The sequence below is a fragment of the Lipomyces japonicus genome (assembly GCF_038497905.1).
Source record: "Lipomyces japonicus strain CBS 7319 unplaced genomic scaffold V1514scaffold_2, whole genome shotgun sequence".
Lineage (NCBI taxonomy): Eukaryota > Fungi > Ascomycota > Lipomycetes > Lipomycetales > Lipomycetaceae > Lipomyces > Lipomyces japonicus.
Window position 1 is genome coordinate 246,328 of NW_027117814.1, and position 26,713 is coordinate 273,040.

The following is a 26,713-nucleotide window of genomic DNA, read 5'->3' on the forward strand; positions in this document are numbered from 1 at the left end:
CAAAAATTTGAGATCGCCTATTGGGAGTTAGGGTTGGGGCTAATTCAGGATTTAGAGCCAATGAGAGAGCTAGAAAATATTAAAATAGACGCGTTTTTTAAGAAATCGCTGCAGCTCACACGCGTGTTCAGCTCCCCTTGGCTTAATTTTCCATTCCGACCGAGTTTCTATGATATTTGCAATCAGTATGTCTTTTCTTAACACTCCAGAGCCATAACAAGACTCCAGTAGACAAACCTAACTATTGATTTTTTTTAACCACAATTGAGACTTTTCAGGATAAACCCCCTAAACCTCAAATTAACCACTTAATGCACTGTAGTAACAAAGGGCCAATTTGGATTTTTTTGATTCAGGGGGCCAGTGTGCAAAGCAAAGTTTCCAATATTTTTCATTCGAAGTATACTCCAACATTTAATTGAATACCAAATAATAAATGTAATGAATTATAAACGTTTCCAACATTTTACATTTTAAAATATCAAAGTTCATCTGACTTTTGTTTTCAGCGTGACTAAAAAAAAAGCCAAAATTACACCAAAGAATGAATTTTGCTTATACATTCCATAATCATTAATATACAAAATGCATTTCGTCACCACCACGCCCATGTATTAAATAAATATCAAGACAGAAGATATTGTGAGGTGTTCACGATAACTGTGTTATAAACAGCTCACCGGCGTCGGATCTTTTAAAGCAATACTGTTCGAAGGTTACGTAGGCGTGTCACATGTCTATTTCTTCAGAGTGCGTTGCTTTTCTGCATTCTTAACAAGCTTCTCCTCGACGAAAAGTCCCTTCCGTCGCCTAACTGCATCCATATAACGTTTTGCCACGTTTTCCTTATCAGCAATCTCACCCAAATCTTCTAACTCTTCTTCAGTTGTTGGAACCCAAAATGGATCTTCATCAAGCATTTCAAATCCCGCGAAAATAAGTTGCGGCGAAGCTGCACCAGATGACCGTTTTCGAATATCTTCAGAAAATCCAAATGACTCCACAACAGGTAAGATCGCATGAATATTAAAAAATGGCGTGCCTTCCTTCATTTCTTCAGATATAACCCGTCCATGTCGCTTCGCAATAACTGAATACACCCTTCCCAAGACATCTGCTGGTGCTTGGATATCGACACTGTACATGGCTAGCAGAATACGTGGTGACCAATCCAAAAACCCGGTCTTGATTGCATCTCTAACGGAAGATACAATTTGGCCTGTATGCTTTGACACAGCTGAAGCCAAATTCTCTGATTCGTCCTCCTGATTGACTTCGATACTTTCGATTGTACACGCCACTCCCTGCATTGGTTCAGCACATAATGGGCCAGTCAGTGTTGCCAATTCAAATGCCGTTAAGATTCCGTCCTGAAACGGAAGTCTTTTCGTCTCCGGATTCTTGGATAATCTGGAAAAAAAAATAGTTAGCTCTTAACATTCGTCTCGTCTTCCAATGTAACTTACATTCGTTGCGACAGTCCGTTAAAAGTAGAATCGATCAACACGTTTGGTCCAACACGTTTAGGCCCGAACCCAACAATTTTATCCACAACCCCACTCCAAATCTCCCTGGAGTTCTGTACAGTTCCAAACGCTTCTTCCAATTTACTTCGCAGACCATCAAGCGAAAGAATATCTGCACCTGAAAATGCTTCATCATCCTCATCGTTGTCAATATCGAAACTCTCAGATGCCTTGTCATCGTTCTTTAAAACTTCGATATCTTTTTCATCTGCATATGTCTCCTTTGCAACATCTCCAGAAACCTTGTGAGTCTGCAAAATGTGGATCGAATCCTTATATTTAAGCAAAACATTTGTAACTGCTTCCGGAAGCGGTCGAACGGATAATCGGATTGAAAATTGCTCGTTCGCAATCTTAGTTATAACCGTGCCACGGGGAAGTTCTGAATTTTTTGGTTCTTTCATATCAGAACCTCGCACAATAGCCTCTCTGTACGGAACGATTGGTTTGGAGCTTTGTATATCAATGCCAGCAAATCTTTCTCGCAAATCTTTCAAACATCGCTCAAGATGAAGCTCACCTGCCGTTAATATGACGTGTTCGCCAGTCTCTTGAATAATAATTTGTACGCATGGATCCGCCTGGTTCAATAATTTTAAGCCCCGTTCCAACTGTGGAAGCTGACTAGGCCTTTCAGGTTCCAATGCAACACGTACAATCGGTGCCGACGCAAGATTTACACCAGCAAGATTAATACCCCCTTGACAAGAATACAGAGTCGCGCTTTTAAGTACCGAGCCATCCAGACCACCAATACCAACAACGTTCCCACATGGAACGGTATCTAAAGGCAAAAGTTCTCGGCCCATTAACAAATAAAGATCAGTAATTGTAGTTTTTGTGACGTGCTTTGTGGGAAACAATGGATTAAACTTTGGGCCCAAGACGTAAATCTCGTCCCCGACTGATAGCGTTCCACTATAAATTCGCGCAAATCCAATCAATGCATCCTTTTTTCGAGGCTCAACTTCTTCTCTTCCTTCATTCAAATTGTATTCAGCTAATGCTGCCGCAAGAGAGCTCGGTTGCGATTCACTAAAATTGCCTTGTAAGCTCTCGCCATTTTGTTCTTTTGCTTCAGATTCCGCCTTCTTGGCAGCTTCTCTTGCGATTCGAGCGCGCTGAAGAAAATCAACATCTTCATTTTGATTTTTCGATTGTTTGCTCTTGGGAAGCTCTTCTTCGGGAATGGCCACCATCTTTGACACGAAAACTGAAAGAGGTCCAGAAGCATCACAGTTTAACATGGCTTGCTTTAACACTGGTTCAAGAAGATCAGCCCGTGGAGCTGTATTTAAAATTGCTGGAATCCTATTTCGTTGCGCGTCTGTTGGCGGGGGAACTTGTTTAATAACCGTAACAAGAACAGACGTAGACAGAGGTAGCCATTGATTGAATATATTGGAAAGTAAGCTTCGAATATCCTTTGATCGCAAATCACGAGATAAAATCTTTATATCTAAAGCCTTGACAACTTTGTCTGTTTTCTCTGAATCACGATTGAGAACAGTACAATCATATACTGCCCAGATATTTTCTAATACAAATTGAACAAATAGTGGTTTCAGATTCCTCCCTTTTAACGACTTTCCAGTTATCACCTTTTTCGCTTTTGAATCAAAGAAAAAATCACCCCACAAGACTTTTTCGAGCACGGCCCGATTCATTTTCAATTTTTTCTCGTAAATAATTGCAAATTGCTGCACTGTGAAGCCCCAGCCGTCAATAGCACTAGCAAAAATAACATTATTTTTCTCTGGAGCAAAATATAAATGCTCATCGTCTAGTTCGAGAACAGTTCCATCTTCTTGCAGTTCCACGTCTTGCTCCATTCGTTCACTCGCAAAGAAAGATCCCATAACCGCATTCACTTTCTCTAATAGTTTCGACATGTGTGTATATGCTTCCAAAGGTGTGAGTTTTAATTCTGTAATTAATCTATCAATTTTATTTAAGACAAGAACAGGTTTGATTTGTTCCAAATACGCTTGACGTAGTACCGTGACAGTTTGAGAGCAAACACCTTCAACAACGTCAACCAAAACTAAAGCTCCATCACATAGCCGAGAAGCTGTAGAAACTTCCGATGAAAAATCAACATGACCTGGAGAGTCAATCAGATTAATCAAGTGCTCTTTAATTTCGTTAGACCCGTCTGAATTATGTTGCAGTATTCTGAAGTATAACGAAATTGCGCTAGACTTCAAGATTTCAGTCAATAATTCTTTGTTTCGGTAAGTAACAAGCACATACCTCCATAGTTATACCTCTAATCTGCTCATCTTCTCTGGAATCCAAATATCGAACCTTTCCGGCCATTTTTTGAGAGATGATTCCATTGGATGCCAAAAGACAATCTGATAGTGAAGTCTTTCCATGATCCACATGAGCCAAAATACATATATTTCGCACACTCGATGCATTCGACTGTAGCTCACTAAGCTTTTCAGCCGATATTGGTCCCATGTTAATAATGATAGCTGGTATAAATGCTTTGCTTCGTGCTGAACATGAACTTTGTAAAGTTCAAATGTGTAAAATGTTTGCGTGACAACGTAGGGCAATTTAGCCACAAACCTTGCACTATTTTTTTCTTTTCTCGCCATTGAAATATATAATTGTAAAATTATCCTCCAAAGCTCATTTCACTGCGACGACCAAGTTTAGTTACGGGATTATTTGTTTGTTATTGAAATTGGTCACAATATTGAGCCATAATGTCTGAGTTGCAGCTTCAAATATTGCGGGTTCTTGATAAGGCCCCAATTACGGACACAAGTGTCACATTTCCTGAAGTGGAAACTTCAGCTGTACAAGGTATGCGTATCAATTAATTGATTACATTGTCGATGCTGATTTTTTGTGTTAGCTGCCTTGAGTTCTTTGACTGCCCGGTCTATGGTTTTGTTCAAAATAATTGATAAGGAGTCATGGACGTTGACCCCCGAAGCTGAGGAAATTGTCGAAAAAGGCAGTCATGAGTATCGACTTTTAGAAGAAGTGACAAAGAGTTTAGACGGCCTTAAGCTTGCAGAGGTTCCAGTGAGTACATTATTGTTTCAATATATTTACTCTTATTATACACGTATCTACTAACACTGGTTTAGAAATTGTTGGGCACAGCTGGTAAACTTGGACAATTAAGGGCTTTCAAGAATGGTTGGGTTAAGAAAGATGGTGATAAATTGGTTTCTGCTGTTAGTAAACTTAGTACACTTTTTTTTTTTTTTTTTACTGAGTTTTATTAGGTGAGCTCGAAGCCACAAGATATTACCGCAAACGAACTTTTGGTCATAAAAGACACTGGAAGTTTGCCGGATGCAAAGCAGCTTAATGAGCTGAAAAAGCGCAAGCTCGTTACCAAGATCAAAAAATTATCATATAGCGTGGAGAAAGGATCAGAGTTTGCACTTGAAATTAAGAAATTGGAAACTGACCTTACTCCTGACATGATTCAGAGCGGATTATGGAAAACGGCGACTTTCAAACCATATAACTTCAATGCAGAGGGTGCAATTACTTTTTCTGGCGCTCTCCATCCTTTGAACAAAGTTCGGGAAGAATTTAGACAGATTTTCTTTGCTATGGGCTTTACTGAAATGGCCACAAATCAATTTGTCGAGACTGGATTTTGGAATTTCGATACATTGTTTGTCCCTCAGCAGCATCCGGCGCGAGACCTTCAAGACACGTTTTATATTTCTGATCCTGCCGTGGCCGATAAGCCAGAAGATGAAACATATTGGGAAAATATTCATAAGGTGCACGAAGAGGGTGCGTTTGGTTCGATCGGATACAGATACCCATGGAGTGCGGATGAATCCTTAAGACTTGTTCTTCGTACTCATACCACGGCAGTTTCATCACGAGTGCTGCATCAGCTTGCCAAAGATCCCAAGCCATCTCGTTTTTTCTCAATTGATAGAGTCTTTAGAAACGAGGCAGTTGATGCCACACATTTAGCTGAATTTCATCAGATTGAAGGCGTCATTGCTGATTATGATTTGACTCTTGGAGATCTTATTGGATTCATGGATCGCTTTTTCAAGCGAATGGGTGTCGACAAGCTTCGCTTCAAGCCTGCATACAATCCATACACCGAGCCATCTATGGAGATTTTCGCATGGCACGCCGGTCTAAATAAATGGATCGAAATTGGTAATTCTGGAATGTTTAGGCCAGAAATGTTAGAATCCATGGGTCTTCCCAAAGATCTCCGTGTTCACGGGTTCGGGTTATCATTAGAACGGCCTACAATGATTAAATACAAGCTGTCAAATATTAGAGAGTTGGTGGGACACAAGGTGAATCTCGATTTCATCGAGAATAACCCTGCTGTGCGGTTAGACGAGGAGTTGGTATGAAATGTAGACGATCACATATAAAATAACTAGTTTATAAGAGGAAAAAAGAAAAATTGTAAAAACTTCATTCGACGCGTTATATATACAACATCATGTGGCTAAGCTTGTAGTATTTTTAAACAACGGATTTGACTTCGAAAAACCGTTTCAGATAATACACTTGAAAAATGCCGCTGCCGGCGACAACTCCAAGTTGAAACAAGCTCCACCATTTCACTCTAGAGTTGGTGGACTCTGCAGTATTTCTATGAACACGCTCACGTATCAACAAGTACTCAAGCTCGTCCTTGACTTGTTCGACAACATTTGAAAGTGCCTTAACTTCGACTTCGAATGGATCGGCAGGAACGTCGGACGCGTCAATATACACAATCCCGTGCACGTTAAATCCAACCTCTTTAGCTACCAAACCTGAAGCCTCGTTGGAAAAACAGTAGGTAAATCGACCCGATTGTTGCGCATTAAAAGTATATTCACCGTGAGATTCATCATTGTCGGTCTTGAGAACTTGATTTTTTGGATCGGTAACCTATGCACCTTCTGTCAGAACATTGACAAGTCTAGTCACCACATATGCATCTATATGTATACATTACATACCCAAAAGTCAATGCCTAAATTCCCACTACTACTATCGCCGTGACTGTCACCGACCTGGTACGAGACAGTCATAGTGTCACCCTTGCGCAAATCTTCAAAAAAGCACTCGCGCCTTCGAGGCTCCAACTTGACATTATGTGCCGATACAACGCCGCAAAATGCCAATAAGGCAAAGACATAAAGTGCTAAAGAAGCAGTAAATAGTAGTCGACAGTGCATCATTGTTGATTCATGGAAATGGTCGACGTTGTGTCTTGACGATTGATTGATTGACTTGATTGAGACCCGCTGATGTGAACAAAGGTTTTGGGTTTGACTTAACGTGCGAAGCAGCGCCAAACTCGCAAAATTACGACGAAACGGTTGCCATATCGAATTGATCTCGTTTGTTTGTTTCTTGATTTTTTTAACAACGTAATCGATGGTATGAATCTTATGGAATCTTGGTTAAGTGGAACTAACTTCTACGCAGAGCTCTCTAACGAATCTCCAACGGGCTAAAGTCAACCAGTTTATCGAGGCAACTGGATCAAATAGCAGGGTTGCTGGCATATACCTGCGAAGTCACAGTTGGCGCGTTGACGCTGCTTTGAACGATTATCACGATAATGCAAGTTCATACGGCACTCAAAAATCGTAGGTTTGTCAATTTTTTTTTTTTTTTTTTTGGTGTGACGAGGATCTGACAAGGCCCACAGGAAGAAATCACAGCAAGAATCTAAAGCACTTCAAGTCATTTTCGATAAGTTTAGAGGTACACAGGTCACTCATTCTGTGACATTATAAACTAATTGATGTAGATCCTGAAGAGCCTTTGGTGATTGGTATTGATGGTACTATCTCCTTGTTTCAAGAATTAGGTGTGGATTTAGAAGACCCAGTTGCTCTGGCTATTGCATACAAATTAGAAGCTCCGTCGGTAGCGAGGTTTGAAAGAGATGGGTTTGTCAATGGTTGGGTATCATTAGGGTATGTTTTGCTTCTGACTCGCTTTTGATTCTTTTTCTCTCTAAGCTGTTTAGTGCCGATTCTATAAGCAGCATGAAGAGCGCGGTCGATAAGATTCGAACTGATTTTGAAAACGACCAAACTTTTTTCAAACAAGTTTATTTGTTTACTTTTCCTTATATTCGTCCGGAAGGTACCCGTGTTGTTCAGCTGGAAGCTGCCATTGACTACTGGGATTTACTATTGAAAAGGCTATTTCCCAGTGAAGAGGTTTATGACAAATGGATAAAGTACTTAAATGAGGAGTATAAGCGGAGCATCAGCAAAGATACATGGAATAGTTTGTATGATTTTGTTGTTAATGTACTTGGTAGCACAGATGGGCTAGAACAATATGATGCGGAAGGCGCGTGGCCTTCCATATTCGATGCTTTTGTGGAGTTTTTAAAGGCTTAATAAATTACCGTTTAATCATGTCAACCCCAGCATTATTATACTAAAAATATTAACCATTAATATATACAAGACAACTCCGTATGCGAATAAAATGCATGTTTCCAAAAAAAAAAAAAAAATAGCAATCAAGTAGGTGAAATTATAGGTGAGTTCGGTCGATCCAGCAGAGCTTTAGCATCAGATGATGTACCACCTTTTGCATGCCTAAATAGTTTCATGCCAACCCAAGAAACAATGCACCATATCCATGCCACAACGCACAATAGCATTACCATTGAAGGATAATATTCATCAATTAGGATATTAGACTCGTCGAAAGGGCCCTCGCTGTACTGCAAGGCAGGCGCCTAATGTATTTTTTTTTTGGTTAAAAATCGATAAATTTGGTCAACTGGTTGTACACAACTTACCCACACCCACTTCCAAACCCCAAACATGCTGCCAATACCTGACACAAATATGATCCATGTACTGAAAAGCACTATCCAACCGCATTGTACTGTGTAAGAGCTGTTATTGCTTGCTGTGTCTCGTTCCAGATTGTCATTTTCATATTTTTCGTCGCCTTCTAATTCAAAGTCACTAGAAATTTCTTCGTCTTCTGTATCCAATTCTTCATAACTTGGATCATCTAGAGACGAGGCATGGCCAAAGTATGAACCTCCATTGCCAATAAACCTTCGGTCGGCACTTGCATGCTGCATTATTATGCCTTCCCCGTGTTGCTCATTTTCTAATTTGTGCGAGTGTAACACTTTGTTTTTGGATTCAATGGCCGATATGGATGACGTACTGTTCGTCTTATAGCTGAAATATTCAACCTCGTGAGCTAATTCTTCACCGGCAAGGTTTGACAATACGGTCTCGGTTAAAAACTTTTTCTCTTTGGATGACAAGTTCAATTCTGAGAATTCGGACACGCTTTTATTGACATTTGGAGTCATGGTACTGGTGATTCCGAGACTGCACTTGCAAACTATTTAATCATTGAAAGTGTTTGTAATTAGGCGCGGAGTCAATCATGATTAGGTAATTCTCTCCAATTGCTTAGTTACTTCTTAATGGCTTGAATAGCTTATACGACAGGCATAAACGATTTGTATGGTTTGAAATTGAAAAGTGTCACATAGATCATGAAAGTGATCATTTTGATCTATGTACATGGGTTTAAAGGTGATGAGACCACGTTCAGTGCATTTCCCAGTGACATTCAGCAGTGCCTAACAAATATTTATCCTTCATCTGAGCTCGCAATTCGAACTGTGATCTATCCGCCATATGAAACCAAGGGAGAGCTGTCGTCTGCTGTTACGTCACTATTGAATTTTACTGAAGCTACCGTCATCGATGCGGAGGTGGCATTAGGTACGCCATCGCCTGTTGTTACGCCGGCCGTCGGTGTTGTCTTCGTGGCACATAGCATGGGCGGCTTAGTTGTTACCGACGCAACATTACAAATATTGGCAAGAGATAGGGCCGTACTCTTTCCCAAGATAACCGGGATACTCTGTTACGACTCTCCATTTCTGGGCTTGCATAGTTCAGTATTTGCGCAAGACGTTTTATCACGAGGAACCGCAAAATTTAATGAACTGAAAGGCCTCGGTGCGGCGATTCCAGTATCTGCAGTCACTTCATTTCTCTTTGCCCAGAAAAGTAGCGAACAACCGAGTCGTGAAGGCAAAACCGAAAAGAAGCAAGTAAACTGGGGGAAAGTTGCGGGATTAACAGCAGCTGGAATTGCAACCACAGCGGCCGCTGCAGCCGGCACCGCATGGTATCTTAAGAGTCAGAACGTTGACGTTAATTGGGCTAAAGATCATTTATTATTTGTTGGTGCATTGTTTCAGAAACCTCAAATTTTAAAAGATAGATTATGGACGCTTTACCAAGCCAGATTAAGGATTCGAATGATTAATTATTATACACTTATAAATCAAAAAAAAGATGAATTTTCAAATGATTCACAACAAAAAGATCCTACCGTCGTTATGAAGGGAATCGGAAAGCTGATGAGCGGAGAAGGAGATGGAACACGAACGTTTTGTAATGTTCCAAAAGAGGCTCCATATACAGAGTTTTTTGTACCCACAGAAAATCCGTTAGCAAAAGGTGAGATTGAAGCTCACGTTAACATTTTTGAACAAAGCAAAAACCCAAATTATCAAAGCCTCGTTGGCGAGAGCGTGGAACGCATAAGCGGATACATCAACGACTGGATAAATGCATAAAGTTGATAATTTTTTAAACAAAAAACCCAGTTGTTAAATATGTAAAACAAAAAAAAATTATATTTCTATGTACATCGATATTTAAAACAATTTTTGTTCCCGGGCAGCTCTTTTGCGTTGCTCAACCTGCTTCACAATGTTCTGTTTATTGGAAGACTCCTCTGGTCGTAGATACTCCTTTCCTTCAGTTCGCTCCTGAAAAAATTGTAGCGCTTCCCGTTCAATAACAATATCGTCTGCTCGAAGTAAAGACTTCACGTCAATATCTCTAACGTCAACAATCGCAATTTTTTCGGGCAGAGGTGCAAATGCAGATTTGAGTTGAGCGCGTTCGTCAGCAACAACAATCAATACTTTACTGTTTTGCCATTGATGAGCTGTGATTATTTCCCTTGCTGCTTGAGAGTTTGAAGTCGGCAACTCTGCAGACCCATCAAGAAGTGTCAACTTTGATTTCTGATAAAAATAGGACAACGCGGTTCTGAGAGCGACGTTGTATATCCGTCTGTTGAGTTCAGTTCTGGTATCTGGATTTCTTGGTCCAAATGGCGTACTTCCGGTATGCAACATGGGCGAACCATTCTTTCCAAGACGAGCCCTGCCACGTCCTTTCTGGGGCGTCATTTTAGCCTTGGAATATCCTAGCTCTTTTCGGTTTGGAACAAACAGATGTTTCCTCAGATTTAAAGCATCGGTGTCAAATGTCACCGCGCGCCAAAGAATGTCTTTTCTGATTGGAAGATTGACAAATTCGGTAGGTAGAGACGTATAGCCGACCGGTTCAAGGAACGGAAACTTGTGAAGTTGGGCCAACACTGCTTTTGGAGGTTTGGCTGCCAGAGGAAACAAGTTCTCGCTTGCTGGTGCTACGACAGTACTAGACTTCCTGAAGCAAGTAGATGTCAAGCTCTAAAAAAAAAAATTAGTACAGCTTGATTTTGGCAACGAGTGGGCTTTTTTTTTTTTGAACCAACCTGTGCTGTTATTGGTGTTTGCCTTGACAGCGGTCTCAGAAACGACGAGACCCGAAACGATGCCATTGTTATTCGTTCTATAGATGAAAACAATTCAAATAGTGAGATCCGTAATATATCTTTCGACCGGGCACGCTGATAACTGGAATTGGTTGTCCGCTGTAGAGAAGTCGTCAATTTTTTTCTTTTTTTGCGCTCCCCGGGATTGCGTTCCGCTCACTGTATATTAATTAATCGCGGTTTTTTTGATGCCCGCAATTTTATCATCAATTTTTGCTCCAAAAAAAAAAAAAAAAGGATTGGTCGTCTGCCGTTTTTTTTTTCTTCAGAGAATAACAACGCCTGTTTGTAATATCGAAATTTGTTGAAAAGACTTTGAACCACGTCATGGTCCGACCATCCTCGTCTTTTGCCTTTCGGTTTTCCAAAATAGTGGCTAATGCAGTGCGCTCTGCGTCCGAAGCCACGGCTCATCCTTCATTTTCGGAAACGGTCGATCTTGCGACTTTAACCAAGACTTCAGACGATTTTTCACGAATTGCTCGAGCAATTGGCTGCTCTGTGGATGATCTTACGGCATATATCTCTGCATCGCCCAGCTTGGACGGCGCAGCTGTTCCGGTTGTCACTCACAAGTCGCTTACGATTCCTGACGGACTACGGAAGTCGTTTATGGACTGGACTAATAAAGATAAACCAATCACAATAAAAACTGCCAAATCAAAGGCAGCTTATTCATCTCCAATTGGAATAAACAACGCGTTTCAGGAAGCATTGGCGCTGGTTAATAAGGACAGAATATCGAAGTACGATGAAGTATTACAATATTTTGACAAGATTGACGCATTACTCGCCAAGCACGGTGTTACGGAGATTGCTAATATTTCAAAACCTTCCGACCGCAACTTGGCTTACAATTTTTTAAAGAGAATTGAGACACTTCGCGTATTGGCCGAGCGCAACAATCCCGAAGCTATTCATGCCTTTAACAGGGGTGCGATTGACATTAGTCTGCCTATTCATAGATTTCTTGCTCGTACAAAGTGGGAGAATTACGAGCGATTGTTATTGATTCAGCGACTCGAGACGTTGCATGTTATTCCTGATACGATAGCATATTTCATGCCCTTGATTAATGTAAAGATTCGGTTCCCTGGTACTAATGCGCACTGGGTCGAGCCTGGTACGATTTTGAGCACCGGAGTTACGGCCGCCGAGCCAGAATTTAGCATCAATTTATTTGAAAACGAAACCAAGCGTTATACGATTGTTATTGTCGACCCAGATACGCCTGACTTGGAAAGAGATACTTTTAAGACAACGCTTCATTATGCACTCGCAAATGTTCAAATTTCTGGAACTGGTAACCCGATCGTTGACAAATCTACGGCCACGGAGTTGGTATCTTACTTGCCTCCTCATCCAGAGAAAAACTCTGGCAATCATCGTTACGCGGTTTGGGTTTTTGAACAGCCAAATGACGGATTGCTTCAGTTCCATCGAACGCCGAACCAAACAGACCAAGAGGTTGCAGATATTGAAAAGAACGTTATCGAACGAGATAGTTTTGATATCAGAAAATTTAAGGGCATATATAAATTGAAACCAGTTGGAGCCCATCTTTGGAGAAACGGATACGATTCCAAGACCGAAGCAGTTAGAGAGAAGTTTGGTCTTGGTTCTGGCACGGTCTGGCATAGAGTGAGATTGCAACATTACCAGTAGTTGCTTTATGGTTTTTGTACATATTAAGTATAACTTTATTAATTAAAAAAAAAGAACTTGAAATATTTACATATCCGCCACTGCTACCTCTGTTCAATGAATCTATCTGGACTCTTATTTGTAATTGTCGCGTTGCTACCAATTTTTCTCGGCCATTTCGGTAATAGTTCGAATGGTGCCCAATGTATAGCGAATTTTACTTGCCCTAGAATCAAAGCCATTGGTATGGGTCCGTACTCGCGTGAGTCTGCTGAAGCAAATAAATTGTCGCCAAGTAGCCAGACGTGCCCTTCTGGCACTTGAAAGTATTGTCCTGTCCGTTGATTGACGACTGCATCGTCACCCTCGGGTGTGTATGACGACGGCCTGTTACAGAATATAATGTCACCTGGAAGGCCAGCGATTCTTTTACAGATTCTGACATTATCCTCCGTTGGCTTGATTGCGACCACCACGTCGCCAATTTTCGCATTCCTGCCGTATCGGTAATTGAGCTTGTCGACAAAGACATTGTCTCCAAACAAGTTGATTGTCGGCATCATGCTCAGCCCGCCGGTGAGTGCAAACTCGTACACATAGCTTTGCAGTAAATGAAACCCGGCTACTCCTCTAATAAATATTGAAAACATCCAAGTGAACTTGCGATAATCGAATCGCCTTGCAGTAAATGATGCCATTGCCGAATGGTTTAACTTACACGGAGTGATCTAAATACCCCGCAGCTCTTTGCCTCTTTTTGGGCGTTGCAAGGTGCAAAAACTTGCGGATTATACTTTGAATGACTTATATATATCTTTATTTCTTTGGTATCTTAAACAGGTTTATGTTTGCCATGTATATTCTGTACGGTAAGTCGTGATCATAGTTCTGGTGCGCATTGATTGAATAATATCGAAGAAAAAAACAAAGCGTTCTTTCGGGCCGCGTTAAATTAATTCCATGTTGGGCTCATATATTCAACATGCAGTTTATTTATTATCCAATGATTAGACGACTCAATTTGTATATCATTACATTATTCAGTTAATATTTTTTTTCCATCGTGACGTTTAGAATTGTATAAGTATTTAGGTCAACCCACTACAATTCAAATTATCTTAATTTCAAAAGACCAATCGTGATGGCCAAGTCAAAAGGAACCATTACCAGGCAGCCACCGTTGGCAACAGCCTCCACCACGCCTGCCACCCAGGCGCCTGCAGTATCAGCAAATGCCGAGATTGCATCAGTTCATGCACTTGCAGCATTGGCATTACTTCTTTTGCCGTTTGGCACTGTCGTACTAACAGATCTGCTTCCTGCTAATCCAAGGCAAATTCTGCACTGGACACTCCCCGCAGTCACTGTTATTCAGGCATTCACGATACTCGCTACGCAAGCCAAGCATGGCCTTGCAGCCAAGTCAACTGGCAAAAAAAGCAAATCATCAGGTCCTAAGAACTTATCGGTAGGTATTTTTTTTTTCTTGACAATCGTTTCTAACTCAATTGAAGACCATAATCCTTGGCCTTGTCCTTACGGCTTTACTTACGCCGTTGCTTCACATAATTTACGTTCTTTTCGGCGCTCCGGTTACGTCTGCAGTACCAGAGACATTTCTTCTTTCGGCGCACACTGCCATCCTGTCACTTTTTCCGCTTCTTTGTACTTTTTCACTGGACAGTGATACCTGGGCCAACGTGGTCTCGCTTAATGTTCCGGTAACTCCGTTATATGCTTCCGTGGTGGGAACTATTTTAGGAGCCTGGTTAGGAGCCATCCCGATCCCTTTAGACTGGGATCGTGAATGGCAGAAATGGCCTGTCACGATTATTATTGGAGCCTATGTTGGCAATAGCGTTGGACGTCTTGTCGGCATAATCTTCACGTCACAAAGTACGAAGAAGACACTATGACCATGTAAATAGCATAAACCAAGATCCTACGCTGCATTAATGAAAGCAGCATAAATAAACCGCTGAAATGCGCAAAATGTCGTAATAAGACTATGTACATTGAAATATGAATTTTTATATATATATATTTATACAATACATAATCCATCTAATTACTCCACTTCTTTCTCTAAAATATCCGCGTAAACAGGTTCGACGTTTTTGCCTTCTCTTATCAGTTGTTCAAGACTGCTTTCAAGCTTGATGATGTTAAGACGTTTGTGTTGCACGTCGTCAATCCAAAGATCCGCACTGCCCTTATACCAGTCATGTGGCCAATAAACAGTCGTACGACCTTCCGGCTTGCGAACATCGATCGGATGAAGCTTGTTCTCCTCCCTGTTGGGTGCCCGCACTGGGAATTCTGGATCGTTCACGGCCGGCTGATTGTATAAATATTCCAACGCGTTTGCCAAATCTGAAACTGCTTCAAACGTCCTGGCATTCCTCTTTGGAAACTTCGTGCTAAACCATTGCTGTGCCAACTCCGGTCGCTTCTCATATAACCTCTCTCGCTTTCTCCTAAGTTCATAAAGATAAAATCTTAACGCAAACGCGCTGTAGCTATCGGGCGTCTGTGCGGCAGCCAAAAGTGACCAGTCTTGACGCCTCGACGCAACCGGAACTTTTGTTTTGGGAAGCTGTATTCGGATCATTCTGTCCTACAAACGAAGTTTGTTAAACCAACTAAGTCCTCGATTCATATCCGACGAAAACACATACCGTAACCTCCGGTGTAGAAGCAATTAGAACTGGACCTTGTCGATGCCTCAGCAGATACAAAATATCGCCCTTAAATAACGGATTTGATGGTCTCATCTTTTCCACCAATGCCGTCTTAATGAGAACTAAAATCGCAATTCATAAACAAACTTGACCCTGTGGATTTTCAAATTCCGAAAATACTTTCTCGGACAACTTTACTTAAATGCAACGCTGGTGAGCCGATTCTGCCATAAAAGTCACAACTATTGTGATTTATAACCCCTGAATCTTGAACGCCAATGGGTTTACATGTCAAAATTGAATTAATACGGTTATATTAACCATGTTGTTCTCGAAACATAATGGCTTACACAGCATATGAAGTCTTGCTTCCCCTTTTGAACTCTGAGTCTACCTCTTCCCATCGTTCGTAAAATGCTTGAAACATCTTAACTCCCAATCCTACGTCCTTAGACCCGGTGGTTGCCCGAATAGAGTGCATGGACAACTGCGGAATGCCAACATCTGCAGCTCTGCATCCCATCGATGACGATAACATGGGTCCAATAGTGCCACCAGATGGTGGGCCATTCCGGCCTTGCGTGTATTGCAACGTATTACCTGTCCGCCTCGCAATTTCTTCCAGAAGTGCCGCGCTCTCCGCGTCGGTTGTCATGCTACCGTTGGCTTCGAACGAAAGCGTAATTCCAACGTTGAGATGCGGATTGTGATATTGCAGATATTGATCAATAAAATTTGGGTTGACGGCATGACACACATCTGCTGAGACCAAAAATGAGTTTGCAAACGTCTGCTGAATCGTGGTTCCGTTGCCAAGGCTGTCAATCACTCGGGCAACCGCACCTTCGAGTAAGCCGCCTTTGGCGCCTTGCTTCAACAGACTGCCAATCTCTTCATTATCGAACAACGCAACAACGTTAAGGCCCTTGCCAGTTGATGCATAGCTGTCAGCCGAATTTAAAAGACCATGCACTGCTGCAAATGCGCAAAGCTTGTCGTCAATACGAGGACAAAAGAGGAATTCTTTTTGCAGGCCACCGATAACACCTTTCTGAGTATCGTACAATTCAAGGTCAAAACTTAGCAAATCTTTCACATCAACATCCAATTCATTTGCAATAACACGAAGCAAGCGAATATTATGCTTGTCAACTAACGGCGCGCCCACCTCTTCGGGTAGCAGTTCGTTCTCCTTTGAACCATCTTCAAGAGCTATTATAGGCGTCGTGTTGGTTTCCAAGTTAAACGGACCATTCGCGGGAGCACCAAAATGAGGGGCCAGTGTAGGGATTCTGGCAATCGGGTAAGGAATCTGAACTAATTTAGTTTTGATGACACCGTTCTTAGTCTTGATCAACACGCGACCGCCGATTCCCAAGTCCCTGTCCCACCAAGTCTTTGTCATTGTTCCAGCGTACGGCGCCGCCCCAATTTGTGTATATCCTTCCACAACTGGCTTCTTTGAAATGGGCTTAATCTTAGCCGTCAATGCATCAATGTGAGCTCCAATCATGCCCACTCCTTCTCCGGCTTTGTAATTGTTTCCTATAACGAAAGCCACTAAGGATGACCCGTTCCGGGTTGTGAAGTACTTTCCGCCTCGTTCAATCTTTTCAGCCCATGACACGCGCTCTGATAGATACGTGAATCCATGCTTTGTAAAAAGTTGGGCAAAATATTCGGATGCATGAAACACAGTTGGATTGTCGTAAATGAAGTCAATGAATTGTGACGTGTACGGATCAATATCTACCGCTTTAGCTTCCGCGCGAACCCGTTCAGAACGTACAAATCCAGAATTAACCGTAGGAATTCTCATCGAGTATATAAACCTGAACTCGTTAAACAACTACAGTTGTGGTCGATATTTCCAAGGAAATTGAGAAAGGTTGGATGAGTAGTTGGACTTTGATAAGGGCGAAACCTTAACTTGTATTAATTTTGTCCAATTATTCAAAATAATACATTCATGCTACAACCAAACGTGCTCCCCTGTCGAACATTAAATCATCTCGTACATGCCACCCAAAGTTCAGAAACCAAGGCAGGCTCGATATTTTCCCGGGAAGAGGACGTCTAGGTCCCCTTCACCAGGTTCACTCGACTCTGATTCTGATCACGAAGACAAAGTCGTTGATGTGCAAATCGACTCTGCCGAGATCAGGTCAGTGAAGACAGAGGAACAAGACCAAGAACAAGAACTAGGCAAGAACGATGTTATTTCAGAACAAATATCAAGAATCACTAAACCGGTAATTAAAAATTTAAAAAAGGTTAACTTGAACGATCGTTTTAAAGAGGAGCGGCGAGAGTTTCTGCCGGAGGTTGACAATACGAATCATGAGGAATCAGAGGAAGGCAGCGAAGAAGAATCATCAGAGGGAGAAACAGAGTCTGAAAGCGAAGAAGAAGAAGAGGACAAGAAAGTGTTACTGAGGCCAGTATTTGTTCCCAAAAACAAGCGCAACGGAGCTGCGGCACAACTTTCGGCTTCAACAGAACAGGATGAAGATACGAAGGCTCAAAAAAAAGAGGAGACGTTGCAGATTATTGAACAACAAATCAGAGTCGAAGCAGAAGCTCATGCAAAAGCTAGCTTGCACGAAGATAACGCTGCAGCAAACCTGGCAGACATTGACGATGCCGACGATCTTGATCCGCTGGCTGAACGGGCGGCATGGAAACTACGTGAACTCAAGCGTGTGAAGCGCGAACGGGAGGAATTAGAACAAAGAGAAAAAGAATTGGAGGAAATAGAACGAAGGAGAAACTTGACTGAAGATCAGAGAATGGAAGAAGACGGAGAACGACTGCGGGATCAGCAAGATGAGAAACGGTCACGAAAAATTGGCTTCATGCAGAAATATTATCACAAGGGTGCGTTCTATCAAGATATGGAAATCTTAAAGCGTGACTACACTGAAGCCAACGAGGACGCTGTTAAAGACAAATCCGTACTTCCAAAAGCAATGCAAGTGCGCGATGACAATCTAGGATTAAGAGGACGATCCAAGTATACACATTTATTAGATCAGGACACAAGTAAAGGTCAAGATTCTCCTTGGTTTAAAAAAAATAATTTTAACGATCGAGCACAACGGAAATCAGGTGGACTGCATGACGTTTCTTCAAGGAAACGGTATCGAGAAGATGATGACAGACATCGTGATCGAAACTGGCGGCGCGACGATGAAAGTAAAAGATACAGATGAAGTGTAAATTTACTAAAAAAAAAAAAAAAACATTGTATAATAATAGTTTACATTGGACCCCTCATGACTTAAAGAAAAAGAACAAATAAATTTAACTTAAACGCCGCATGTCCCACATGTTAATAACATTCACAAAAAATAAATAAATAAAACAAAATAGCTATATTAGCTAGTGTAAACTTCAGTCTCACGCTCTATGATGTCTAGATTAAACTTAATCAAAATAACAGTCTTCAATGGGAATGCATCTGAAGGCACTGAATGCGCGGTGACGTTGGCATGGAATTGGCAACCGTCAAGAACAGCTTCGACCACGCCAGCTTCAAACGCAGCACAGTTTAGTTGTGACATTTCTTTTGGAACCGAAATAAACTTATTTACAATTGGCTCATTATCAATAATCATGTCTAACGAAAAAAAGAAGTGTTAATCCATGTTGGGGCTTTGAAATAGTTTTTTTTATATAAAGCAACTTACACTCGTCATCCATGTCTTTGGACCGCTCCAACGCATCTGCTGGCTTTCCAAATATGGCTTTCCAAATAGTTGTATGTATAAATTGTAGAATTCCTAATATTTTGATTTCTCTTCGAGCATTTTTCACTTCTCTTGCAATGGTAAGTTCCAACACGCGTTGCCCGACATGATATCCATATTGGCTTAATCTATAACTTGGTTAAATGACGAATGTTGACATATCTATATATATTAAACTCACTTTTCTTCCATCTCTGTAATTCCTTTCACATTTTTCTGAGAATAATGTACAATTTCACTGAAAAGGAAAGCAAATGACGAAAGTGCAAGCTCGGGTGCTCGCCGATTCACGTTTCTGTCGTAAATTGTCGGCCGCCTTGCAATTGAAGCTCTTAAACCTGCGGGCGTTAAACTCATTGAAAGTTTTTCAGCAGAGAGTGACTGTGCATGACCAGAAGGCCGACCAGTAGTTGTAGGCTTTGACATTGTCTACCAATTATGTGTAAATAATATGTTCGTTGATGGCCCGTATATATATTGATTGCATTATTTGAATGGTTCCTAGCAGGTACAAACCCCGCATTAGCTAGTGACTAGTTTACTCGTCTTTTACGGCTTTTCCAACTAAACGACCCAAATCGCATTCAGATATCGCAAATCATTTATATTACATGTGCAAGCAATTAATTGGTCGGAGTTCAGTGCCTAATTTTATAGTATTGTTTGGACTTGCAAGGTTGAAATGTCTATTCAATCATCCAAATCAGAGTCCAGTCCAGCCATTTTAGCACAATCGAAAGGCAACTCCCGCAAGCTGTCGACATCTCCTACTACATCTTTTTTTTCCCGATTTACTTCCAACAGTAATGCATCATCTAGCATAAAGTCTCAAAAAGAACAACAACAACAACAACAAACTGGATCTTCAGCATCATCAAGTTCAGCATCAGTATATTCAAATGCGGTATCTCCGCCTCCATGGTTTAATGGCACTTTTTCAGTCGGCGTGTCCGAGGATTGGAATTTAAAATATCGTAATACCATGGAAGATACTCACTGCGTGATTTATGATTTTGCTGGTGGGAACAGCAGTGAGATTAACAGTAGTGGATTAAACCCACTGAGCGCGTTCAGCAAAAATAAAACTCATCACCGGTCCAGGAGCAACAGCTTTAGTCAATCTGCATCACATTTAAGTCCAGCATCAACACCACACGAAATGAACGATGCCGGATATTTTGCTGTTTTTGATGGTCATGCTGGCAAGACCGCAGCGGATTGGTGCGGGCAAAAATTGCATACAGCTTTGGAAGAGCAATTACGGAAAGACCCAAAATGCCCCGTTCCGGAAGTTCTCGATCGTACGTTTACGGAATCAGACACGGCTCTTCAAAAACTTTCTTTGAAGACTGCTGGATGCACTGCCATAGTTGCTTTGTTACGTTGGGAGGATAAGCCGGTCGATCTCACAATAAGCAATGATGCAACGGTTCATCATTTGTATCATCAGCATCATTTTTTAACTCATCACGGCGAGGGAAAAAACTCTTCAAGTTTAGACAAAACGAAAACAACGAAAGAGCGAATGCTATATACAGCTAATGCAGGAGATGCCAGGATAGTTTTATGGTGAGTCATATAATTTTCTTTTTGAGGATTTTAAACTTTGAAACTTGTTATTAATATCTGAATTTTTTAAAGTCGAAGCGGAAGAGCGTTACGGTTATCATATGATCACAAAGGAACTGATCCTGTGGAAGCACAACGAGTTAGGAACAGTGGTGGAGTTATATTAAATGGTCGTGTGAACGGTATCCTGGCGGTCACTCGGGCACTCGGTGATGTGTACATCAAAAAGCTGGTTACATCTCATCCGTACACGACGGAAACATACATTACATCGGACGATGAATTTTTAATATTGGCTTGTGATGGCTTATGGGACGTTTGCTCGGATCAGCAAGCTGTCGACCTCATTCGCGATATTGAAGACCCGCAAGCAGCAAGCCATACGTTGGTTGATTACGCTCTAAAACATTTTAGCATGGACAATTTAACATGCATGGTCGTCCGATTTGATGATAGAATGAAACAAGAGATTAGACAAAATCACGGGGTTTCGTCTGCGGAAGCAAACTTTGCCGAAACCGAGACCGAGTTAGAATCACTATCTGTTCATTAAGACCAATGTTGCAAACACAAAAAAAAAAAAAAAAAAAAAAATTACTATATTAATTGGGTTTTCTTACCGCTGGGTGTTGTGATAATTTTTTTTTGTTTTGTTTTGTGGTTTAGTTTTGGTACATGTACACTCTGCACAATCATTTCAATTTTGTTAATATTAATAATATATTTGAATTAAAATCATATTAAACTAATCAGATAATAAATGTAAATATTAGTAATTTTTTTTGTTTTTGGTGCCCGACCAATTTATTTACAACTCTGATATGCTCTTAATCCCAAATTTATATACACAAATGAATCATTCAAACGCCAAATCATTAATTACCAAACCGGTTTTTTGCCCGTTCACAAAACGACAAAAAAAAAAAAAAAAAGAAAGTGAAACTCTGTCTAGGCATAGCAGGACTGAATGCCGTACACTTTTTTTAATTGACCATCACCATAACCGAATCAGCATCAGACACAGGACTGCCAACAATCGTAGCTGTCGAGCTAGACGCATTTGAAGAGCACCTTCTTCTCCTGATCTGAGAACTGATAAATTCGTTCTCCTTGGAATCTTCACAAACTGGACTCGATGCAGACGAGCTAGATGAAGATTCAAAATAAAGATCAGGTCCGTCCTCGACATCATTTTCGTGAATGTCATACAAAGGAAGGTCTGTTTCCATCTTCAAAACAGATTCTTCCAACTCATGAAGCTTTTTTGCGTCATAAACAGGGTAGGCTTCGTAAAAAAGCATCACGACATTACTCTGTGCCAATACTTCATCGCGAGTAGCAGGACGAACATCGCGATCAGAAATTCTAATCCAAGAATTATCTGCTACTTGACGATATGAAATATAATGCCCAAAAGAATGTGATCCAAAGTGAACGACAATACTCGACAGTCTGTAACAGGTTTGGTCTACACCAAGACATTCGGTATTGGTAAAGTTTGTCAAATATTTTGAAAAATCCAGCTTGTCAGGAAATTCAACACTAGCGTTTTTCTTGCGTGCAATACCTAATCGGATATCATACTCGGAACGATTAATATGAATTGCTAGCGCTTTAGGAGCACGAGCAATAGTAACCTGCCTTTGCTTGCTGGTCGACACCAACCGCGGCGGCTTTAGCCGTTCAAAATCAGCGTCCAGCACTGTGGGGTTAGCAAGCGCTTCAAGGATGGCCACTCTTCGCTTATCAAGAATCGTGATGATGTTTGACTGGTTAATGCTTGAAGAGTCTGATTTTTTGTTTTGTTCCGCATGGTCGATCAAACGGTCCAAGTGAGCACGCGCAGCCTCCAATGAACACCTTTGGCAATACACGTTTTCAAGCGTTTCTGAAGCCGTGTACAATTCAAGCATGTCTTGAAGTTTGACGCGGTCATGTTGTTGAAAAAATGGAGCCTGCAATGACGGGAGTGAGAGCTCGATTGAGGAGAACGGTAATTGCCGAAGCGCTTGCATTTCATGACACGTAACGCACAAAACTTGTGTGGATAGTAATCCGTCAAAAGGAAGTGCGAGAGGGGTGTCGATAGATAAAACTTGTGAATGGTCGCTAATGTCATGAACGGCTGAATCAATGGCCACACGCGCACGGTGCTTAGTGACAATGTCCTTGGTTCTTTCATCACGGATGGCATCTAATAATGACAACAAAAACTCGTGCGCATCTTGCTGTTCAGTATCGGGCGTCCATCGAGTCGAGTGAAGAGCTTTAAGCAGAGAAGCTGGCGAATGAGTATGTGATGTTGCTTGAGGGGTATTCAACAATGAGATAAGCTCAGCAAGCGCGTTCGAGACTGTAAATTGACTGGCAGAGCTGTCAAACAGAAAATCAAGTACGCATCTCAGCGAAGATAATGACTATTCGATGGTTACACAGAGTAGGTTACGTTGCTCAAACTTGATACTTACTTGTATGACTGAATTCAGGAAGCAAGTGTTTCCGGTATTGACCAGGCCTCCAAGCACATGATTTGCGGCCATTGATCTCTGATTTGTGCCGTTCGCCGAGTCCATATCGACATTAAAAACGCTCGAACCGTATAAAACACGACTCGAAGGCCACGGTGCTGAAAAATCAGGCGCGATTTTGCCGGTGGCCATGATAAAAATAGAAACCAGCGCGACAGCAACAAGCACGCCGATAGCACACGCAACTGCTGGTAGCGATGTAAGAAGGAAAAACTGATTTGCGTCTGGATCTAGTGTCGGCGAGACAACCGAAAGCAACAGCATTCGCAAGAAAAAGGAGGACAAGTTTATATGTCTGCAACATTCCACTCAAGTCACTGAAAGATTTGGGCAAAAACATGACGCGGCCATTTTGGCTTACCCGGCTCAGCCGCGTCTCCTCGCGCTCGCTCAACCACGAATCCCGGTTCGGATGAGAATGACTCACTGCCAAACCAAAAAAAAAAAAAAAAGAAGAATTACCGTGTTTTGTCAGACATGCGCGAGCCAGCAGTCGGCATCATGGCATGTTTTTGATTAATTGCACTGGCGTGTGCAAGGCGGGCCGATGACGACGACGGGGGTGCAGGCCCTAACCCACAGCGGCCGGCGTTGCGTGTGCGGTTACCCGGGTTGAATTCATGAAAATATTCATTGCCGCAAGCAAACGTTGGCATTCACAAAACTTACTATTGATACCATGGCCAAGAAGAAAAACGGTACGAGTACGCAGGTATCGAAAATAGAAACCAAGCTAATAACCTTTTTAGCTGCAAGATCAAACAAGCGAGAGGCTAGACGTGAATTGCCCACGACATCGTCAGAGGCATCGTCCGCACTGCGTGTCGAGCATGACGTGCCTAACCCCGTTCCACGTTCAAGCGGGCTTCCAAAAAACAAAATCAAATCGCCATTGGTTCTGTCCAACAAGCAACTGGGCAGAATAGAAAAGGCGCAGAACAGGCGCTCGGTGTTGAGTGAAAAGATTCAGAAATCAATAGCCCGAGAAAAATTAGTACGGACGCACCGCAGGGACGAGCCAGTGAAGGACAAGGACGTTGCTCTAAAACAGCAAACCTCCAATTTATTTAGCGTGTTGGGTGAAAAGAAATTGTCTGCGTTTTCTGGCTTGGCTGTCGACGACGAAGGCGAGTGGGAAGCTTTGGAGTCTAATGGCGAAGCCAGTGATGAAGACGACGACAATAAGATGGATGAAGGTGGCCCACAGACTATTACTTGGGCTGGTTCGTCATTAGGCAAGGGTCTCAACATTTTAGAGTCTGAGGTTCCAACGTAGTTTGCATCCAATACAACGTTTGGCACTTTTTATTTCCGTAGTGCTCTGATGCATATGATCCTTGCAGTATCCAACTATTTAATAAACCTGTGACTATAAAATACTTTATATACCGTAAATACTAGTTGGTTGTCATAAATCTACAAGGAATCTTGCAAGACCGTATTTGATTTCGTGGGGAACAATGAACAAAAAAGTCAAATGGCATAACTGCAAAACACATTGGGTTTCAGCTTATCGTGCCATCATTACATGCAACATTCATTACAACTATTATTATCTCAATTGGCACAATTTTTTCTCACGTCACTTTGTTGCAATGAGGATTCCTTCCAATTTTCGTGATGATGACTCTGAAGTTAGACGTTCAGATGACTTTTTAAACGTCAACCGTCTTTTGGGTGATTTGAACTTAAGGCTCTCTGACGACCGAAGTGGGGTCACACAATCTCCTCCACCCGGTTCTTCGTCTTTCACTGCATCAGAACGAACCGTTCGGTCAATTCCCAAAACTCAGCAAGTTGATAAATATACTCAAGCGTTTATTGATTTTATTTATGAGAATCCTACAGTTTATCATGCCACCGAGTTTTTCGCAGAGTTACTTACGAAACAAGGATTCACCTACTTGTCAGAACGAGTGTCATGGAAGGATAAACTTGAGAAAGGCGGAAAGTATTTTACAACTAGAAACGGTTCAAGTTTGGTGGGATTTGTCATTGGAAAGAATTATGTGGGCGGTCACGGAGTCGGAATGATAGCAGCTCACATAGATGCACTCACCGCCAAAGTAAAGCCTATTTCAAAGAAGCCAGTGGTTGAGGGATACACTCAGCTTGGAACTGCACCATACGCCGGAACCATGACTGGGTAAGGGTTATAAATTTTAAAAAAATAATATATATATGTTTTACTGATGTTGTTTCTCAGAACTTGGTGGGATCGTGATTTGGGTCTGGGTGGCCGGGTTGTCGTCAAAAGGGCTGATGGCGTAATTCAGACCAAGCTACTTCACATTCCTTATCCAGTCGCTCGCATTCCAACACTGGCACCTCATTTTGGTGCACCAGCTAACGGCCCGTTTAATCTGGAAACGAATACTACTCCAATTATTGCTCTTGAGCCTAACGATCCTTCAGAGAACGAACTTAGGCCTGATGAGGTCAATGCTCCTTTGGCTGACAAGCACAACATTAGACTTTTGCGAGTTGTGGCTGAGGAAGTCGGAGTAAAAGTGGCAGATGTTTTAAACTTTGATCTTGAACTGTTTGACACGCAGAAAGGCGTTGTCGGTGGACTTGAACAGGACTTCTTGTTTTGCCCTCGCATTGATGACAAGATCTGCTCTTTTGCAGCTGTTCACGGCTTTATTAACTCTGCAGATGAGGCTGCGGCAACGAGTTCTGGGATCAATGCCGTGGCTTTATTCGATAACGAAGAGATTGGAAGTTTGTTGAAGCAAGGCGCCAAAGGTGGGTTACTTGAAGGTTCTATCGCGCGCATTGTTGATTCGCTTGGGAACGGCACCACGTTACAGCAGACGTATGCGAACTCATTTTTGGTGTCTGCCGATGTGATCCATGCCGTCAATCCTAATTTTACCAATGTGTATCTGCCATACCATACCCCCAAGTTGAACGTTGGCGTTACTGTGTCATGTGATCCGAACGGGCATATGACTTCTGATGCCGAATCCATTGCATTTTTAGAAGAGATTGCTAGAAGAACAGGAAATGTGTTGCAATATTTCCAAATTAGAAACGATTCAAGATCTGGCGGCACTGTGGGACCGATGCTTTCATCATCCATGGGATGTCGCGCGATTGATATGGGAATCCCCCAGCTCGCGATGCACTCGATTCGTGCGTGCACCGGATCCAAGGATGTTCCGCTTGGAGTTAAAATTTTCCAGGCATTTTACGAGGAGTGGGAAGATGTGGACTATAGTTTTAGAGCTGGCGAGAAGATGTGATGGATATAATTTTAGTACTTGGTGTTGTGTGTAGGATTTATGTAATTGGGCAGTTCAAGTTGAATCATCAAAATAATTCGTATCACGGCAAGTCCGGGATGGGCGCCGAAAACAAACCGGCCCCGCTGACGTAAT

At 41.8% G+C, this 26,713-nt stretch overlaps 17 protein-coding genes across 17 annotated transcripts; 8 read left to right on the forward strand and 9 right to left on the reverse strand.

The window, feature by feature from the left end:
- Positions 1-737: 737 nt before the first annotated feature.
- V1514DRAFT_274797 (P-loop containing nucleoside triphosphate hydrolase protein) lies at positions 738-3,992 on the reverse strand (the record flags this gene model as incomplete). The annotated part of the gene is made up of 3 exons (XM_066924868.1): positions 738-1,410; positions 1,467-3,727; positions 3,780-3,992. The coding sequence occupies 3 exons, from the start codon at positions 3,990-3,992 to the stop codon at positions 738-740; spliced, it is 3,147 nt and encodes a 1,048-aa protein (XP_066785911.1).
- A 158-nt stretch (positions 3,993-4,150) lies between these two features.
- V1514DRAFT_301184 (tRNA synthetases class II core domain (F)-domain-containing protein) lies at positions 4,151-5,957 on the forward strand. The gene is made up of 4 exons (XM_066925544.1): positions 4,151-4,343; positions 4,396-4,568; positions 4,634-4,723; positions 4,775-5,957. The coding sequence occupies exons 1-4, from the start codon at positions 4,244-4,246 to the stop codon at positions 5,888-5,890; spliced, it is 1,479 nt and encodes a 492-aa protein (XP_066785912.1). The 5' UTR covers positions 4,151-4,243; the 3' UTR covers positions 5,891-5,957.
- Positions 5,944-6,799, reverse strand: V1514DRAFT_324036 (emp24/gp25L/p24 family/GOLD-domain-containing protein). Its single transcript, XM_066926347.1, has 2 exons — positions 6,491-6,799; positions 5,944-6,419 (listed from the first exon to the last, which is right to left on the reverse strand). Exons 1-2 carry the CDS (start codon positions 6,710-6,712, stop codon positions 6,006-6,008), a joined length of 636 nt encoding a protein of 211 aa, XP_066785913.1. The 5' UTR covers positions 6,713-6,799; the 3' UTR covers positions 5,944-6,005.
- On the forward strand, positions 6,794-7,918 carry V1514DRAFT_324039 (Cullin binding-domain-containing protein). The gene is made up of 5 exons (XM_066926348.1): positions 6,794-6,914; positions 6,963-7,126; positions 7,189-7,244; positions 7,291-7,459; positions 7,513-7,918. The coding sequence occupies exons 1-5, from the start codon at positions 6,912-6,914 to the stop codon at positions 7,892-7,894; spliced, it is 774 nt and encodes a 257-aa protein (XP_066785914.1). The 5' UTR covers positions 6,794-6,911; the 3' UTR covers positions 7,895-7,918.
- An 11-nt stretch (positions 7,919-7,929) lies between these two features.
- Positions 7,930-8,860, reverse strand: V1514DRAFT_301195 (uncharacterized protein). Its single transcript, XM_066925545.1, has 2 exons — positions 8,305-8,860; positions 7,930-8,241 (listed from the first exon to the last, which is right to left on the reverse strand). Exons 1-2 carry the CDS (start codon positions 8,836-8,838, stop codon positions 8,020-8,022), a joined length of 756 nt encoding a protein of 251 aa, XP_066785915.1. The 5' UTR covers positions 8,839-8,860; the 3' UTR covers positions 7,930-8,019.
- Positions 8,861-8,984: 124 nt separating this feature from the next.
- On the forward strand, positions 8,985-10,275 carry V1514DRAFT_324043 (uncharacterized protein). The gene has a single exon (XM_066926349.1). It carries the CDS (start codon positions 9,028-9,030, stop codon positions 10,123-10,125), a length of 1,098 nt encoding a protein of 365 aa, XP_066785916.1. The 5' UTR covers positions 8,985-9,027; the 3' UTR covers positions 10,126-10,275.
- Positions 10,132-11,361, reverse strand: V1514DRAFT_324044 (mitochondrial 54S ribosomal protein uL4m). Its single transcript, XM_066926350.1, has 2 exons — positions 11,100-11,361; positions 10,132-11,034 (listed from the first exon to the last, which is right to left on the reverse strand). The coding sequence occupies exons 1-2, from the start codon at positions 11,163-11,165 to the stop codon at positions 10,207-10,209; spliced, it is 894 nt and encodes a 297-aa protein (XP_066785917.1). The 5' UTR covers positions 11,166-11,361; the 3' UTR covers positions 10,132-10,206.
- On the forward strand, positions 11,360-12,883 carry V1514DRAFT_324045 (phosphatidylethanolamine-binding protein). The gene has a single exon (XM_066926351.1). It carries the CDS (start codon positions 11,487-11,489, stop codon positions 12,822-12,824), a length of 1,338 nt encoding a protein of 445 aa, XP_066785918.1. The 5' UTR covers positions 11,360-11,486; the 3' UTR covers positions 12,825-12,883.
- V1514DRAFT_324046 (peptidase S24/S26A/S26B/S26C) lies at positions 12,836-13,729 on the reverse strand. The gene has a single exon (XM_066926352.1). It carries the CDS (start codon positions 13,499-13,501, stop codon positions 12,908-12,910), a length of 594 nt encoding a protein of 197 aa, XP_066785919.1. The 5' UTR covers positions 13,502-13,729; the 3' UTR covers positions 12,836-12,907.
- On the forward strand, positions 13,723-14,878 carry V1514DRAFT_324048 (glycosylphosphatidylinositol anchor biosynthesis 11). Its single transcript, XM_066926353.1, has 2 exons — positions 13,723-14,271; positions 14,318-14,878. Exons 1-2 carry the CDS (start codon positions 13,945-13,947, stop codon positions 14,717-14,719), a joined length of 729 nt encoding a protein of 242 aa, XP_066785920.1. The 5' UTR covers positions 13,723-13,944; the 3' UTR covers positions 14,720-14,878.
- V1514DRAFT_324049 (uncharacterized protein) lies at positions 14,807-15,636 on the reverse strand. The gene is made up of 2 exons (XM_066926354.1): positions 15,482-15,636; positions 14,807-15,420 (listed from the first exon to the last, which is right to left on the reverse strand). Exons 1-2 carry the CDS (start codon positions 15,575-15,577, stop codon positions 14,872-14,874), a joined length of 645 nt encoding a protein of 214 aa, XP_066785921.1. The 5' UTR covers positions 15,578-15,636; the 3' UTR covers positions 14,807-14,871.
- V1514DRAFT_324051 (peptidase M18) lies at positions 15,637-17,357 on the reverse strand. Its single transcript, XM_066926355.1, has one exon. It carries the CDS (start codon positions 17,301-17,303, stop codon positions 15,831-15,833), a length of 1,473 nt encoding a protein of 490 aa, XP_066785922.1. The 5' UTR covers positions 17,304-17,357; the 3' UTR covers positions 15,637-15,830.
- On the forward strand, positions 17,297-18,810 carry V1514DRAFT_324052 (splicing factor, Prp19-binding domain-containing protein). The gene has a single exon (XM_066926356.1). It carries the CDS (start codon positions 17,503-17,505, stop codon positions 18,694-18,696), a length of 1,194 nt encoding a protein of 397 aa, XP_066785923.1. The 5' UTR covers positions 17,297-17,502; the 3' UTR covers positions 18,697-18,810.
- Positions 18,811-18,861: 51 nt separating this feature from the next.
- Positions 18,862-19,590, reverse strand: V1514DRAFT_274901 (NO signaling/Golgi transport ligand-binding domain-containing protein; the record flags this gene model as incomplete). Its single annotated transcript, XM_066924874.1, has 3 exons — positions 18,862-19,103; positions 19,174-19,361; positions 19,415-19,590. The coding sequence occupies 3 exons, from the start codon at positions 19,588-19,590 to the stop codon at positions 18,862-18,864; spliced, it is 606 nt and encodes a 201-aa protein (XP_066785924.1).
- Positions 19,591-19,799: 209 nt separating this feature from the next.
- V1514DRAFT_349820 (phosphatase 2C-like domain-containing protein) lies at positions 19,800-21,542 on the forward strand. The gene is made up of 2 exons (XM_066929389.1): positions 19,800-20,802; positions 20,875-21,542. Exons 1-2 carry the CDS (start codon positions 19,916-19,918, stop codon positions 21,353-21,355), a joined length of 1,368 nt encoding a protein of 455 aa, XP_066785925.1. The 5' UTR covers positions 19,800-19,915; the 3' UTR covers positions 21,356-21,542.
- Positions 21,543-21,785: 243 nt separating this feature from the next.
- V1514DRAFT_345799 (uncharacterized protein) lies at positions 21,786-23,594 on the reverse strand (the record flags this gene model as incomplete). The annotated part of the gene is made up of 2 exons (XM_066929241.1): positions 21,786-23,219; positions 23,271-23,594. The coding sequence occupies 2 exons, from the start codon at positions 23,592-23,594 to the stop codon at positions 21,786-21,788; spliced, it is 1,758 nt and encodes a 585-aa protein (XP_066785926.1).
- Positions 23,595-24,832: 1,238 nt separating this feature from the next.
- Positions 24,833-26,649, forward strand: V1514DRAFT_288109 (peptidase M18). Its single transcript, XM_066925241.1, has 2 exons — positions 24,833-25,476; positions 25,537-26,649. Exons 1-2 carry the CDS (start codon positions 24,926-24,928, stop codon positions 26,576-26,578), a joined length of 1,593 nt encoding a protein of 530 aa, XP_066785927.1. The 5' UTR covers positions 24,833-24,925; the 3' UTR covers positions 26,579-26,649.
- Positions 26,650-26,713: the final 64 nt, after the last annotated feature.

Excerpts from the sequence above, each read along its gene's own strand:
- V1514DRAFT_324048 (XM_066926353.1), top strand. The coding sequence starts at position 13,945 with ATGGCCAAGTCAAAAGGAACCATTACCAGGCAGCCACCGTTGGCAACA. Across the intron at positions 14,272-14,317 it reads CAGGTCCTAAGAACTTATCG|ACCATAATCCTTGGCCTTGT; the intron begins GTAGGTATTTTT and ends ACTCAATTGAAG.
- V1514DRAFT_288109 (XM_066925241.1), top strand. The coding sequence starts at position 24,926 with ATGAGGATTCCTTCCAATTTTCGTGATGATGACTCTGAAGTTAGACGT. Across the intron at positions 25,477-25,536 it reads TACGCCGGAACCATGACTGG|AACTTGGTGGGATCGTGATT; the intron begins GTAAGGGTTATA and ends GTTGTTTCTCAG.
- V1514DRAFT_324051 (XM_066926355.1), bottom strand. The coding sequence starts at position 17,303 with ATGAGAATTCCTACGGTTAATTCTGGATTTGTACGTTCTGAACGGGTT.
- V1514DRAFT_324044 (XM_066926350.1), bottom strand. The coding sequence starts at position 11,165 with ATGGCATCGTTTCGGGTCTCGTCGTTTCTGAGACCGCTGTCAAGGCAA. Across the intron at positions 11,035-11,099 it reads AAACACCAATAACAGCACAG|AGCTTGACATCTACTTGCTT; the intron begins GTTGGTTCAAAA and ends TTTTTTTTTTAG.
- V1514DRAFT_349820 (XM_066929389.1), top strand. The coding sequence starts at position 19,916 with ATGTCTATTCAATCATCCAAATCAGAGTCCAGTCCAGCCATTTTAGCA. Across the intron at positions 20,803-20,874 it reads GATGCCAGGATAGTTTTATG|TCGAAGCGGAAGAGCGTTAC; the intron begins GTGAGTCATATA and ends AATTTTTTAAAG.
- V1514DRAFT_324049 (XM_066926354.1), bottom strand. The coding sequence starts at position 15,577 with ATGAGACCATCAAATCCGTTATTTAAGGGCGATATTTTGTATCTGCTG. Across the intron at positions 15,421-15,481 it reads CTTCTACACCGGAGGTTACG|GACAGAATGATCCGAATACA; the intron begins GTATGTGTTTTC and ends CTTCGTTTGTAG.
- V1514DRAFT_324043 (XM_066926349.1), top strand. The coding sequence starts at position 9,028 with ATGAAAGTGATCATTTTGATCTATGTACATGGGTTTAAAGGTGATGAG.
- V1514DRAFT_301184 (XM_066925544.1), top strand. The coding sequence starts at position 4,244 with ATGTCTGAGTTGCAGCTTCAAATATTGCGGGTTCTTGATAAGGCCCCA. Across the intron at positions 4,569-4,633 it reads TTAAGCTTGCAGAGGTTCCA|AAATTGTTGGGCACAGCTGG; the intron begins GTGAGTACATTA and ends ACACTGGTTTAG. Across the intron at positions 4,724-4,774 it reads GTGATAAATTGGTTTCTGCT|GTGAGCTCGAAGCCACAAGA; the intron begins GTTAGTAAACTT and ends GAGTTTTATTAG.
- V1514DRAFT_324046 (XM_066926352.1), bottom strand. The coding sequence starts at position 13,501 with ATGGCATCATTTACTGCAAGGCGATTCGATTATCGCAAGTTCACTTGG.
- V1514DRAFT_324052 (XM_066926356.1), top strand. The coding sequence starts at position 17,503 with ATGCCACCCAAAGTTCAGAAACCAAGGCAGGCTCGATATTTTCCCGGG.
- V1514DRAFT_324039 (XM_066926348.1), top strand. Across the intron at positions 7,127-7,188 it reads TCATACGGCACTCAAAAATC|GAAGAAATCACAGCAAGAAT; the intron begins GTAGGTTTGTCA and ends CAAGGCCCACAG. Across the intron at positions 7,245-7,290 it reads CATTTTCGATAAGTTTAGAG|ATCCTGAAGAGCCTTTGGTG; the intron begins GTACACAGGTCA and ends TAATTGATGTAG.
- V1514DRAFT_301195 (XM_066925545.1), bottom strand. The coding sequence starts at position 8,838 with ATGACTCCAAATGTCAATAAAAGCGTGTCCGAATTCTCAGAATTGAAC. Across the intron at positions 8,242-8,304 it reads GGGTTTGGAAGTGGGTGTGG|GCGCCTGCCTTGCAGTACAG; the intron begins GTAAGTTGTGTA and ends AAAATACATTAG.
- V1514DRAFT_324036 (XM_066926347.1), bottom strand. The coding sequence starts at position 6,712 with ATGATGCACTGTCGACTACTATTTACTGCTTCTTTAGCACTTTATGTC. Across the intron at positions 6,420-6,490 it reads ATTTAGGCATTGACTTTTGG|GTTACCGATCCAAAAAATCA; the intron begins GTATGTAATGTA and ends GAAGGTGCATAG.
- V1514DRAFT_324045 (XM_066926351.1), top strand. The coding sequence starts at position 11,487 with ATGGTCCGACCATCCTCGTCTTTTGCCTTTCGGTTTTCCAAAATAGTG.